The following is a 13,828-nucleotide window of genomic DNA, read 5'->3' on the forward strand; positions in this document are numbered from 1 at the left end:
CGTTTTAGATGCTGAATTCCGAATAATATACAAACCACGAAGAGGAAGAACAAAATATATTTTTAAAAATCCACCCCCCCCTCCCTCTCTTCCTTCTTTTGATCAATCTGTCTGGGGTAGGTATTGGGCACGGGCCATGCCAGGAAACAAACTCTTCTTATGCGTGTATGTGCCTCACAATGTATGCTGCGTGTACATATATGAGTATATTCGTGTATTACTATGCTGCACAGGTCCATGCATGCTGCGCTGGGAGGACAATTGTTGACAGAGGGACGCACGCATGCAGGCCGGCAGGCAGGCACACCAAGACCGAGCTCCTTTAATATTAAAGAAGTGTGCAACCTGACAGAGTCATCAAGACACCCACCGTGCCGTTTCAGGTTGCTGTCAAAGCCCCCAAAGGTCTCTGCACGCTTCGGCAATGCAGAGGTGGATGTGGGCGATTCATGCCGACTACACACACTCAGTGCCGTGGCCAGTTGCTGCTGCAAATTTTCAGCTGTAAAACAAAGTGGTGAAACGTAGAGTTGTGGTTATGGACACTGATAAATGGATGAAAGCGATGAAGGATTCTTGGAAGGGATGGGGGGGGGGGTGAGAGGTACGTGACAGGTTAAAAGTGATTTAATTTAATGGGGGTGGGGCATGACATTATGGATGTACAGCTATATTTAGATGGCTCAGCCTAAATTGCAAAATTGCAAACAAAAGCAGAAGGGGTTCAGCACTTCTTCCTCTTCTTCTTGCGTATGGCAGCTTGGCAGCCAGGTCACGATCATTTTGTTGGGGAACGACTATGTCGCTGATGCTGTGTCCCGATACCAGTACACTGGTACGCATTTTGTCGACCTCGGAAGGATGACAGGTTGAGTCAACCCCACCTGTTGTTAATTCATCGGTATTATGGGGCTCAAACTCAGGACCCTAAGATCCCAAGCCAGTATCCCTAACCACTATAGTGTGGTATGAAGTGTAATCCCATAGGATTTGTGTGCTAAAATTGATTATTTTTTTTGCATTTTCAGTTTGATCTGGAGCCTAGATTTTGAAAAATGATGGGGTTCAAATTTTCCTGTCCCAAGATCTCATTCTGGAGCCCCCATATCTTCTGGGAGTCCACCCCCAACCCCCATCCAGGACTGAACTCATGTTTATCTCTACTGATTATGAATCAATTTTAGGAATGTTGTTTTATTTTGAGGAACTTTTGGAACATGCTGACACTGGTTTTTTTTTTTTTTTTCTTTCTGTTTCAGGTGAGACATTCTAATCATCATGTCAAGCAGTGTGTGCATCATCTGCTATGAGGGTGCTACCCCAAGCAAGAGACTGGTGAATAACCCAAATATGATCGAAGATCTAATTGTTTGCTGTAATGAATGACCATCTTTGGGTCAGCTTGATATGAAAAAAAACTTAAGTACCGCTTAAGGTCCGGTCACACCTTGACGTTTTAGCCAACGTATGCCGATTTTTGAATTTTTTTTCTAAAACGCTGGCACACGTTGAATACGTTATGGGTAAGTTTTGATAACATTGAGAGCACGCTGAAAAACACTGCCATACGTCGTTGTACGTTGGCTTTAAACGTTGTACTTTTCGGTTGTCCTCAAATTTTTTCATGCTTGAAATTTCACGACGTATGCCGGTGTATGACTCACACGTTCTGCTACGCTGGCCACAAGTTGTATGCACGGTCTGCGATCGTTGACAGACGTCAACACATGCTACTTGTAAGTTAATCATAAGTTGAGACACGCCGAGGTAATGTTTAGCGAAACCCGAAACTTATTTCTAACCTATGATTAACGTGTTGTTGGCACGTTACGCGATCGTTGCCTCACATCGACAGACGTTACTTTTAAGTTACTCATAGGCTGAAAGACGTCGGTATAATGGATCGTCCTTGCGTCAGCGTCCACGGCCACGGCCAGGACACTTATTTGCAGCATTCTTCAAACTTTTCTTCGGCATGACGAGGATGTTCACACTTCGATGTCTAGCTTGGCTATGATTCCAATTGTCCATCGGCAGCGTCTATTTAAAATAGTCGAGTTTGAGCGTTTTAACACGTTCAGAAGAAACGCTTCAAATTTCCAAACCCCAGCATCAAAAAACAAAGGCGAGTGACAGCAATTTAAATCGTTCATTGTAAACAATGAAAATAGCAGAGTGGTACCGTTTAAAAGTCGTTGAGTGTAAAAAAAATCGAATTGTTGAGCGCAAGCGTCTACTTTCAATAGTGGGGTTTGAGCGATTTCGCACGTTCAATAGAAACGATGAAAATTTCCGAGCGCCAGCGTCAAAAAACAAAGGCGAGTGACAGAAATTTAAATCGTTCATTGTAAACAATGAAACTAGCTGAGTGGTACCGTTTAAAAGTCGTTGAGTGTAAAAAAAAAAATCCAATTGTTGAACGCAAGCGTCTACTTTCAATAGTGGAGATGCAGCCATTTAAATCGTTGAGTGGCAGCCTATGAACCTACCCGTGGACACGCGGACGCAAGGAGGATCCATCATAACCCACACCCTCCCCCTCACACTCACCTACTACTGCCAACATGAACAAACTACTACTACTACTAATACTAATAGTAATACTAATGCTAATACTGATACTGTTACTGCTGACATGGAGATCGACTCAAAAAGGAACTCGAAAACACTGTTGGGTTCCCCTTTTATGAGCAGCATTTTTATATACCAATTCCCAAAACCACTGGGAACACGTCTTTATATGGCAGTTGTAAGCTAGAAACACATTCATTTTTTTTTTTTTGTCGACCGGAAGACGTCATTGGAATACGTCTACATACGTCGATGTGTGTTGGGACTACGTAAAGAATTGGTTCAAAGGACATCAAACATAAGTTAGAAATAAGTTTCGCATAAAAAAGACATTACCACGACGTGTTTCGACTTATGAGTAGCTTATAAGTAGCCGTTGTGGACGTGTGTAAGCGTCCACATATCGTGTGTAAAACTTATCCCCATCGCATGCGGAACGTGTGTCATACGCCGAGTACGTCGTAAAATTTTGAACATGTTTAAAATTTCTTGACGTACTCTACTTACTACGACGTATGATAGCGTACTTTAGCGTTCTACTCACGTATACCAAACTTACTCATACCGTATTTGACGTGCCCCCAACGTTTTAGACACATTTTTCTTAGGTCGGCATACGCTGGCAAGATCGCCAAGGTGTGACCGCGATGTTGTCACTTCCATTTCTACGGCAGTTATGATTCGAATCGTTGTGCGTCAGCCTTTTAATAGGCTACGTCACGACATCGTCGGCGATGCGTGCAACGCGCTATGCCGAAGTTAGACTATCGTTGGGCATAGGTTGTGTAGGCCAACAACAGGTTCAGCATTCGTTGGTATAAGTTATCTATAACACAACGAAACGTTCTGTGTCCATTACTAATATGTTATGCATACGACCAACTCGTTATGAATACGTCCGAATCTTAAAAAAAACATCATAAGTTCGTCAGCCAGCGTTTTACATACATTTTAATACGTTGCCATCGCTGGCTAAAACGTCAAGGTGTGACCGGGCCTTTAGGTAGCTTGAGTGAAGTGGAGCGCAAATCTGTGTTATCATCCTGAATGTCGGAAACCCATCGTCAACAAGAGGACGATTGAAAGTCTCAGAGGTAAATGAACCCGGCCCGATTCCCCTGCATGTTCCTCTCGAGAGCCTGGGCGTGCAACTGATTCGGATTATAGCATGCGTTTTCCAGTGCAACTGATTCTTCCCATCCTAAAAGGACAAAAAAACGCACCAAAGGCACAGGTGTGTTTGTTCTCGTCCTGCAGCTTTTGTCCTAATGACTTTTCAGAACCTCTTCATCCTGTTTTTTCGGCCAACATGGGTGAAAACTTCCTGGAGATGAAACGCAAGACTCAAGATGACCGTGTAAGAACTTGTGTATCTGAGTTAAAGAGCACCGGGGATGCTTCTGCTCTTGAAAAGTACAATCATTGGAAATGCTTGCGTTATGCACAGCACACCTTCGCTCCATTAGATTACAGTAATGCCCAGCTCATTCACTCTGTATGTGATGAACAGCTTGCTCCTCTCCATTCAAAACACCCTCTCGGACGATGATGCTACCCTAAACATGCCTGAAGTGAATGATGCATACTTGTCAATTTTGAAGAAGAGGTATCAGGTAAAAGATATATTAATGGGACAGAAAACTACCGCAAGCATCTGAAAAAACTGCGTCTGAATGGCTTCCTAATGTCCAGTTTGTCAAATCGCTACGCAAAAATGAGCCTGACACAATCTCATTCCCCAACAGCAGTCAGCAATGCCATGGAACTTCGGTCTGCGGTGCTGGATAATGACGACAAATGACCACTTGAAGAGCATGGCAAACATTCTACGAGAGGAGATGATGAAACTGGTCATTCAACGGGAGCTTTGAAGACTTTGAGAATCCTCCACAACTCCAGTTCTTCCTCACTCATCTCCTCTTTGTCTGTCATGTTTTCAAAGTTTCTGGAATTCGCAATGAACAAGTCGACAAAGTTGTTGATGTCGATTGCCAGTTTCTCATCCACAATACTCGAACTGATCGTCAGGTGAAGCATCAACCAAAGAAGGAAGATGGGTTTCAGCAGACTGTCCAGACAACTCTCTCAATTGGCCTGCCCCATGTCTTTCAAAGAGATTCTATCTTCCTCAAAGACCAAAAGTAGACTGACGACCATGGTCACCCAGGGTTTGCTTGAAAACTTTGCCGATAACAGGGCCTTCAAGTTGGTTGTTGTGTACAGCAACAAGATAAAGGGCTATGACTTTGAAGAAGAACATTCACACAATGAGGCCAATACGCTTATTCCTCACCAAATCCTGTCATCTGTAGCTGAGAATGCTTGGCGGGAGATACGCGTTTGGTCACCAGACACTGACGTTCTCACGCTTCTTCTCGACCTGGTCTCTCATGGTTGACTTGGAGCTCTAATTCACCTCAAGTTCTTGACCGGTAAGGGGACAAAATACAGAGAAATTGATGTGGTAGAGCGAGTGCAAGTAAATGGATGTCACAAATGCCAGGGACTCATTGGACTCCACAATTTCACCGGCGCCGACTGGGGTGGGAAATTTGTGGGTATTTCCAAGAAGATGTGGGTTGGTGCCTTCATGAGGCTTGAAGAAGATGATCCAGCAATCAACTGCTTCAGGGTGCTCGGTGAAGGTCCCATTCAGAGTGTCCTGGTCAATGGCGAATTACCACCACATGTCAAGGGTTTGAGGCAGTTCATCTGCTGTGTGTACTGCTCGGCAGGTCCCACAACCCTACCAGCTCTAAGATGGGAAAGGTTTCGTTCCAAGAACTTGGAGGAAGAGATGTTACCTCCTACTCGTGCTGCTTTACTACCACATATCACAAGTGCCAATTACATTGCCATGCATGAAAAGTCATACACTCCCAACTGTCCGGCTTTTCCTCCCATTGAAGAAAATGGTTGGAATGTTGAGGAAGGCGTTTATGTTCCAGTGAGACATCTCGCCCTGCCCACCCCTCGAGCTGTGATTGAACTGATGAAATGTGCACGCAAATCAGGGTGTAAAGGAAAGTGCAGCTGCTTCAAGACAGACTTCCCTGTACTTCTCTCTGTAAGTGCTATGGCAGTGATTGTGGAAACATAATTAAGGATGACACCCACGAGGATGACGATGAAGATGAATAAATCAGCAAATAGTTTTATGTGATGATGAGTGAGGTGGATAAGGACAAGGATAAATAATTACGTTCTTGGTTTGGATTTTTATTTTTAATATTACTCTGTACTTGTGTGAATTTAAAACATTCTGAGTTTATCAAAAAAAGGACAAACTGAAGGTACATTGCCAATTTTTACAACAATTCTTGTAAAACATGTTTTTCATTCCAGTTGGATTGCATTGTGAAACAAACCCAATAATAAAGGTGTCCATTGTGATTGAGATGATCCAGAGATTTTTGAACAAAATTATATATGAAATATAACCTGAAAATACCAGACGGTTCAGTTTAGGTCAGGTCTCTTGATACACTGTGGAGACCGCTCAGGATGTGCCATTTATTGACTAATCTTAATTTTAAAAAGAATTAAAAATACCCCAAACAACTCGATGTCGGACATGTTAATTTCTTATTTACCCAAGATAAGCGCAGGTTTATTACGGGATGGGGGTCCATTGAGAAACACCCCCCCCCCGACCTTGCCAATGAATGTATACGTCACTTTAAAAGTGTCAAAAATGGATTCAACATCATCAAAAACCCCTAAAACGGCCGATTATGAAAATAGGTTCATTTTAAGCAGAGCTAGTCCTGGGGTGGGGGGGGGGTCATAGGGTGGAAAGAGCCCCCGGGCCAGGAAAATTTGACCCCCATAATTTCCCTATAGTTTGACCACAATTCAATCCAGAAAAGCAAAAAAAATTAATAAATTGCCATGAAAATTCCACAGGAGCTACTTTTATCAACACTTCATGCCACACTACTAAGCCAACACCAGGCTTTCAGCACCACTGAGGAGGATATTGTGCACTCCCCAACCCTCCCCAATCCTACTTTATTTAATTTTTTGTATTAATTGATGTCTCCTTAGAAAGAAAAAAAGATGTCAACATTGAAAATATCAAAATGCTTTATTGAACAACTGAGCAGTTTTGAGGTTCATGAAATCTATGCCGATTGAAAACGCCATATCTCAGAGGTGTGTCATTAAAATCGAACCAAACCTACTATGTTGCTTTATTATACCGATCATAATATTCAGATGAATGGTGGCAAGAATGTCGAGTTCACTTAGTTATTAAAAATGATTTGTTGTCATATCAACGATGTTAAATTTATGGTAATTCATTTATGCCGATGACTTGATTTCATTTGTTGCCCCCCACTCCACCGATAGGGGGCATTAAAATGAGCTCCGTCTGACCGATCGGTCATCGGTCCATATACTTTTATGTCGGCGATATTTCAAAAACTGTTGACCATTTAGCTTTCACATTGCGGATATCTATTCATCGTGCCATTATCTCAACCACATTGGATCATGGCTGTTATCGGCTTAATTATGTTGCAGTGGCAACCATCTTGGTAACTTGACTTGTGTACGCAATATTTCAACAACAATTCTTATTGCACAGATCTATTCCTCATACCACCCAAAAGGCAGGGGACCAAGAGCATCAGCTCCTTGCTTTCTTCTCCTTCCCTCCCTTATCTCGTTTAAATAAAGTTCTGTAGATACGTGGTGATCCAACAATGGATGGGAGCTCAAAAAAGCCACGAAGCAGAAACATCCTAGCTCCTGAGGTCATGCAAGTAGTAAAATGTTCTACAGGCTTGCGTGCTACATCATGCAGGATCAAAGTGTCGCATATTCACATTCCTGACAGACTCAGCATCCAATAGAGATTGAAAAGCTAAACGAGATTCACAACAAGAGGCTTTCCTACCCTCGAGGTTATGCTCTACACGTGGAAGCCGATTCCGAATGAATGCTCAGATGAACATGGCCATCATCGCAACTGCCTTCAGACATTTACTTTTAATCATCACCACCTGACACTATGCAGCAGTGATGAAGCAGGCCCTTCAACTTCCTGTGTTATATGCCAATCCTCAAACAAAAAAGATAACGTCATATTCCAGGCCGATTGAATTTTTTGCAAGAGGGTTTGAAAGGGATCAAGACCCATGGATAACGCAGAACACATCTAAGTTTTAATGCAATGGATGGAAGAATGCTGCTGCCACTGAGAATCAGGGGGTTTGACTCGTTTGTTTGTGAAGGGACCATAAGACTTGTCAGAAGAGTTACACTACCAATGTGGAACCAGCCAAATGGAGAAGTACTAATGAAGGAGAGAGAAATAGACAGCAAGACCGAGAAGAAGCCCATAGTAAGGCACTGAGAAGTGCTTGTGAGGTCTTAGATGAGGTGATTTGCACAAATGTAAAAATCAGGAAGTTAGGAAACTAATGCAAGCACTGTGTGTCTACCTTTCGTAACACTCTTTCCAAACCACAACTATCGTGGAAGCAAATTAAAGAGCAAGATAGAGAGCAATAATGTCCATGGAAACAAGCTGTCATTTTGCAAACTGGATGACAAGGGGATGCTTCAGAGCTTTCTAGTTCTGACATCAGTGTAGATGAAGCAATCAAAAGAGCACAAGAGCTCGGTTTCAGAAGTGAAACATCTTCTGCAAAGGATCATTTAAGATGCCTTTGAAAGGTCATCCAATAACATGGCCTCCAACCGCATAGCATCTACAAAGTACAAAAAATTCCCTCCCTCCCCAAATGCAGAAATTTCTAAACAACTTGATATCTGTAAAGCCAGCAGTTCACTCAGGAAAAGTGATTAGTCTCGTGAAGTCCAGAGGTCAGGATATCTGTAGAGCTGCTACTAATGGACAGTGGAAGTTGCCAGCAAAGTTGGTTGACATTCTCAAATCAGTGGAAGAGAAATCAAGTGAAGATGATTTTGATTCAACCATTGAGGAAGAGGATTTCATTGCTGCAGATGAGGATGACACTGACACTGAGGGGGGATGATATTAAAATATATTGGTTGAAAGATTTCAAGAATTGTTGTCACTTTGGTTAAGCTTAAATACATGTTTAGTTCTCATACACATAATTGTGTTATTGTAGAATTCATTGATGTTTAGCCCATTTATTATACGGTTATTTTAAATCGAGAGCGAATTGTAATTTCTTCTTGCAGAAACAAGCGATTCAAATCATGATATATTTTGGAAGACAAGAAGCTCTTCTTGCATCGAAAAATTTTGAAAATCCCTGAAATAAATTCAAGAAACATGTCAAGTTTGGTTAGATTTGAATGACACCCCTCTGAGATTTTTTTTTTTGGTGTACTGTGTTGAGGCTTGTGGAGGAGTAGGAATGTAGAACGGTTCAAGACGTAACAGTACAAAAGGAACAGTAGAAAGAGGGGGTAAACACACCAACAGCTGGGTTGAGGGACAAAATAGAGAGAGAGACTTGGGGAAGAATGAAGACTAAGGGAGGACACACAAGTGTGTCATTCACACAGGCGTGAGGACACACAGGTGAATAAGATGGCTACGGAAGCAAACTCTCAGGAAGGAAAAAAAACGGAAATTTGGAAGCAGGAGTGCTTTGTGAGGGTTAACGAGGGTAGAAAAGATCATGGTTTTGGATGGGGAAAGAGAAGAGATGGTGGTGAACAGCTATCTTGAAGACCTAGATGGAAGGATGAGATTGAAGAGAATGTGGATGTTGGTTCCACAGGTTACCAAAGAAAAAAGAATAAAGGAATGAATGAGTGGAAGTGCTCAGCAGTGGTTCTGGATTTTTTGTGTTTCATCAGAAGTGGATTGCTGGTGGACCACATCCGCCCGGCAGAAACCTGGACTGGACTGGACCAGGGGGGGGGGGGATGGACAAAGCATTGAGAGGGTAGAAGGTGCAAGACTGGAAAGGAGGTGGTAAAAGACAGAGGTGTGAGACAGCAGCACCAGCCCAGAAAAGAGAGTAGTACTCCATCAAACTGTGGATGAAGGCCTTGTTGGTGGATTAGAGTTCAGGTGTGCCAAGGAAGGACTTTGCACAATGGAGGATACCTATATGCTCAAACTAGCTTTGGGGCCAACTTGGATGTGTGGTTTGCCCAAGAAAGATCATACCTGATGGTGAGGCCCAAAAGCTGAAAAAAAAAATCAAGAGGATTGTTGACAAAGTAAATGGTAGGGTTTGCCAGACCAATCCCAATTACAAGATAAATAATACAGACATGATTTAAACTGTGAAAAATATATTTTTTTATTATAAATTGCTGTTCAAAATCTCACCTTCCTGCAAAGCCTTAAGCAACAAAGCTTCAGCTTTGAGTTCACCATCATTCAGCCTCAAGGGTCCTCGGACTGTCGGAGACTGGCCACTTGATACATCGGAGCTAAAGTAATCTGCCATCTCGGCATATATTTGCAGCTTTTCCTCAAGAGTAACCCGTACAATTGCGTCCCGGCTTGCCAACCGTTCTGCCACACATCATTCGTAATAAAAAATCATGGTCACCTTTGCTGAAATGGAGTTCAACATTGCCTTAACATTATACTCCAAGCTTGCTGTTTTATAAACCTTCAACACAGTCTGACTAATGAAACACCAGTCATTGACCAAAAGCACCAATACCTTGTTGAATCTCACCTTGGAACTCCTTGGCCTTCTCCATCTTGGCATCGATGAGTTTTTTGTCCTCCTCGGTCTCAATGGGCACCCCCTCATCAATATCGGGGCAGCTATGTGTGCAAGACATTACAAGACAGTGGGAAGGGGTGCAAGTGAGCAAACCATGTGCATTAGGGATGACAGAAGCGTGAAGACAAAATGTTCCATGTCACATGGGCAGAGAAGAATGCTTCACCTCTCAACAGCTGTGCGGAGAATCGTTGCCCAGCTCTGCCGCTCTTTCTTCTTGTTGGTATGAACCTCGTACATCTCTGGGCAGTGCGATGAATTGCTGATGAGGAAGAGGCCTTTCTCCTCGTTAGCAATCTCTCGCACCATTAGCTTCTGGATAGGAATTATTGGTGGCTTTGGTTCCTGTTTACAACCGGTTGGAAAGCAAACAGTGATGAAATTATATCTATATATTTTATTTTGAAAAAGTTTTCCAAAGTTCTTATAAAAGTTCCAAAGTTTTTGTTTGTAATCACACTTGTACACCAGCAATGCCAACACATCAGTATCTAAACCAAACAATAAACAGAAAGTCGACTCATTTTTTTTTAAAGCCCCAACAAAGCTTTATTATTTATTTGTTGTTGATGAAAAACTGGTTGCTTTGACTTCATGAACAACAAAGTTGGCAATCATGGAAATAAAGTGTTCCAAAGTGGCCAACTCCGCTCACATTGCAGACTGTGGCCAGTGTGACTCAGAGATTGTCAGATCAGGTCAGGTAAGGGAGCATGTGCCAGAACAGCGCGTCGCTGCGTCCACTTTCCGTCGGTACTCCAGGGGCCTCCGTCTGGCCATCCCCCAGGCAGATGCCAGGCCCATCCCCATCTCCTTGAGATGGTGGTCAACCTGCTGCAACCATGAGGCACGTGGTCGGTCCACTGGCCTCCTCCACTCATGAGACTCCCTCGCTGAGAGAATCTGGTGAGCAGGATCAGCATCAGGAAAACGAGCCACATGTCCATACAGCCGCAACTGACGCTCACGGACTATGCAGGTAACAAATCTCATCCGAGTCTCTCTCAGCAACCGCTCGTTGGACACAAAATCCGACCAGCGATTGCCAAGGATTCTCCGAAGACACCTGGTACCAAAGGAATTAAGTCTCTGTCTCAGATCCTTGGTCAGAGTCCAAGTCTTGCACCCATAGAGCAAGACTGGAAGTACCAAGGACCTGAAGACTCGGACTTTCGTCCTCCCGCACAGGTACCGGCAGCGCCACACCCCATGATCCAGTGAATTCACGACTCCCCAGGCCCGACCCAGACGTCTATTGACCTCTGACTCGCAGCCAGCAGAGACATGAATATCACTGCCAAGGTAAGTGAATCTCTCCACAACCTCAACATCCTCACCACAAACAGACACAGACAGGACAGCAGCATCCAAGATGTCACCGAAAGCCTGGATCTTAGTTTTGACCCAAGAAACCCGTAATCCCAGCGGCTCCGACTCTTCATTCAGCACCTCGAGGGCCCCCAAAAGGATGTCCAAAGTCTCCGCAAAGATGACTGCATCGTCTGCAAAATCAAGGTCCGAGATCTTGACATTCCCAAACGATGCACCGCAACTTGATCTCTCCGACATCCTCCCTAAAATCCAGTCCATACAAGTGCTGAAAAGTGTGGGGGCAAGTACACATCCCTGACGAACTCCAGTAACAACTGGAAATAAGTCAGAGGTGGTACCACCACACTTCACAGCACTCTCAGAACCAGAGTAGAGTTCAGACATCAGATCGATCAGTTTCGGTGGCACCCCACGAAGACCAAGAATCCTCCAGAGGACATCCCGATTCACTGAATCGAACGCTTTACAGAGATCAACTTAGGCTGCAAGCAGCCCCTGCCTAAACTCTCGTCTGCATTCGGTGAGGACACGAAGGGCAAGGATACGGTCAATCGTTGACCTCTTTGGTGTAAAGCCTGACTGCTCTGGACGCTGGTGCTCAAGCAGATGGTGGCGAACCCTATCAATAATTATCCGAGCAAAGACCTTGCCCGGCACTGAGAGCAGCGTCACCCCTCGGTAGTTGTTGCAGTCTTGGCGATCACCCTTCCCTTTCCAGAGAGGGACAACAAGGCCCTCTTCTAGTCAGTTGGGATGATGCCTGTGTTCCAGGCAGAGCACAAAACTGCATGCAACGACACGAGTGCAGCATTTCCACCAGCCTTGAGAAGTTCGGCATGGATGCCACAAATCCCTGGAGCTTTGCCCCGTTTCAACTGGTTCACCGCAGCCCGTGTTTCCACAAGCGAAGGTGGACCACAGTTGATTCGTGCGTCAGCAACAGGGATTGTAACACCCTTGACGTCCAACTCGACAGCTGGGGGATCAGCCTTGTACAACCGCTCAAAGTAACCGGCCCAGCGGGCCTTCACTTCAGACTCCTCTGTCAAGAGCGTACCACTCTCTGCTCGAACTGCAGTGCTCCGAGGGATGGGCTTGGATGAACGTTATGCGCGAATTCCCCTGTAAGCGTTACAAGAATCACCTGTCCACAGGTGATGCTCGACCCCCTCACAGATTCCTCGCACATAGGCCTCCTTGTCCACCCTCAGTGCACGGACAGTTTTACGCCTCAGCTCCCTGAACAGCTCAGCTCTGCCATTCAGCCTGGCCCTGCGACTCTGGTCAATGGTATCCAGTGTCCCTTGAGAGACAAAATTCTTCTTTGCCCTGCGGTGAGTTCCAAGACATCCACCGGCAACATCAAGGACGGTGGTCTTAAAGGCGCTCCACAACTCTTCAGGACCCCCCAAAGCACCCAGACCCCCCAAGTGTCCACTCAGCCTGTTCGCAAACTCCTCAGCTACTCTCTCATCCCTGAGCTTGGCAACATCCAGCCTAGGCTGGGATGGTACCATTCTCCAGGATTTAAGGTGCAGCTTTAGAGTTGCTACAACAAGCCTGTGGTCAGTATTGAGGAACTGAGCACTCCGGTAGACCCTGCAGTTCTGGCTCATCCTCCAACGACCGTCAATGAGGACATGGTCAATCTCCTTTGCCACACCGCCAGCGTTGGAATACCAAGTCCAGCGATGAGCTTGTGGGCGCTGAAACCATGAACCAGCCACCCTAAGTCCATGACTTCTTGCAAAGTCAAGGAACTTAGTGCTATTCTGGTTCATAGTTCCTGACCCATGGGGACCAACACACACCTCATAACCGTCCCTATCAGTTCCAGTCGATGCATTGAAATCCCCCAAGACTAGAAGTGTATCTCGTCTGGGGCACTGATCAACCACAGACTCGAGCGTGGCGTAGAATGCATCCTTCACGGTGAGATCACTCGCCTCAGTCGGAGCATAAACAGAGACCAGGGAAATGACACCTAAGGAGTGACGAATCCTTAGTCTCATAATACGCTCGTTGACCGGTGTTACCTCAATTATCATTGGGGTCAGCTTATTGGACACAGCTACAGCAACTCCTTGGTTATGGTAACCATCAAAGCGACCAGACCAATAGTAGGTGTAACCACCCACCATTATCTCGCCGCAATCCGGTCTCCGAACCTCAGAGAGAGCTGCAATCCCGATGTCCAAACGCTTAAGCTCAGATGATAACAGAGACAG

At 44.7% G+C, this 13,828-nt stretch overlaps 1 protein-coding gene across 5 annotated transcripts in view; it reads right to left on the reverse strand.

The window, feature by feature from the left end:
- LOC147021076 (rho guanine nucleotide exchange factor 2-like) overlaps window positions 1-13,828 on the reverse strand; it is a 174,660-nt gene that overhangs the window by 38,939 nt on the left and 121,893 nt on the right. For all 5 annotated transcript variants that reach the window (XM_085890811.1, XM_085890812.1, XM_085890809.1 and 2 more), the window contains 4 exons: window positions 10,435-10,613; window positions 10,218-10,309; window positions 9,860-10,048; window positions 371-502 (listed from right to left, as the gene is read on the reverse strand). In XM_085890811.1, the coding sequence (XP_085746937.1) occupies window positions 371-502; window positions 9,860-10,048; window positions 10,218-10,309; window positions 10,435-10,613 (592 nt within the window). The remainder of the gene's footprint in view (window positions 1-370; window positions 503-9,859; window positions 10,049-10,217; window positions 10,310-10,434; window positions 10,614-13,828) is intronic.

Source organism: Eptatretus burgeri, chromosome 8 (assembly GCF_056783735.1).
Source record: "Eptatretus burgeri isolate ZD-2024b chromosome 8, Ebu_testis_v1, whole genome shotgun sequence".
NCBI classification, from domain to species: Eukaryota; Metazoa; Chordata; class Myxini; order Myxiniformes; family Myxinidae; genus Eptatretus; species Eptatretus burgeri.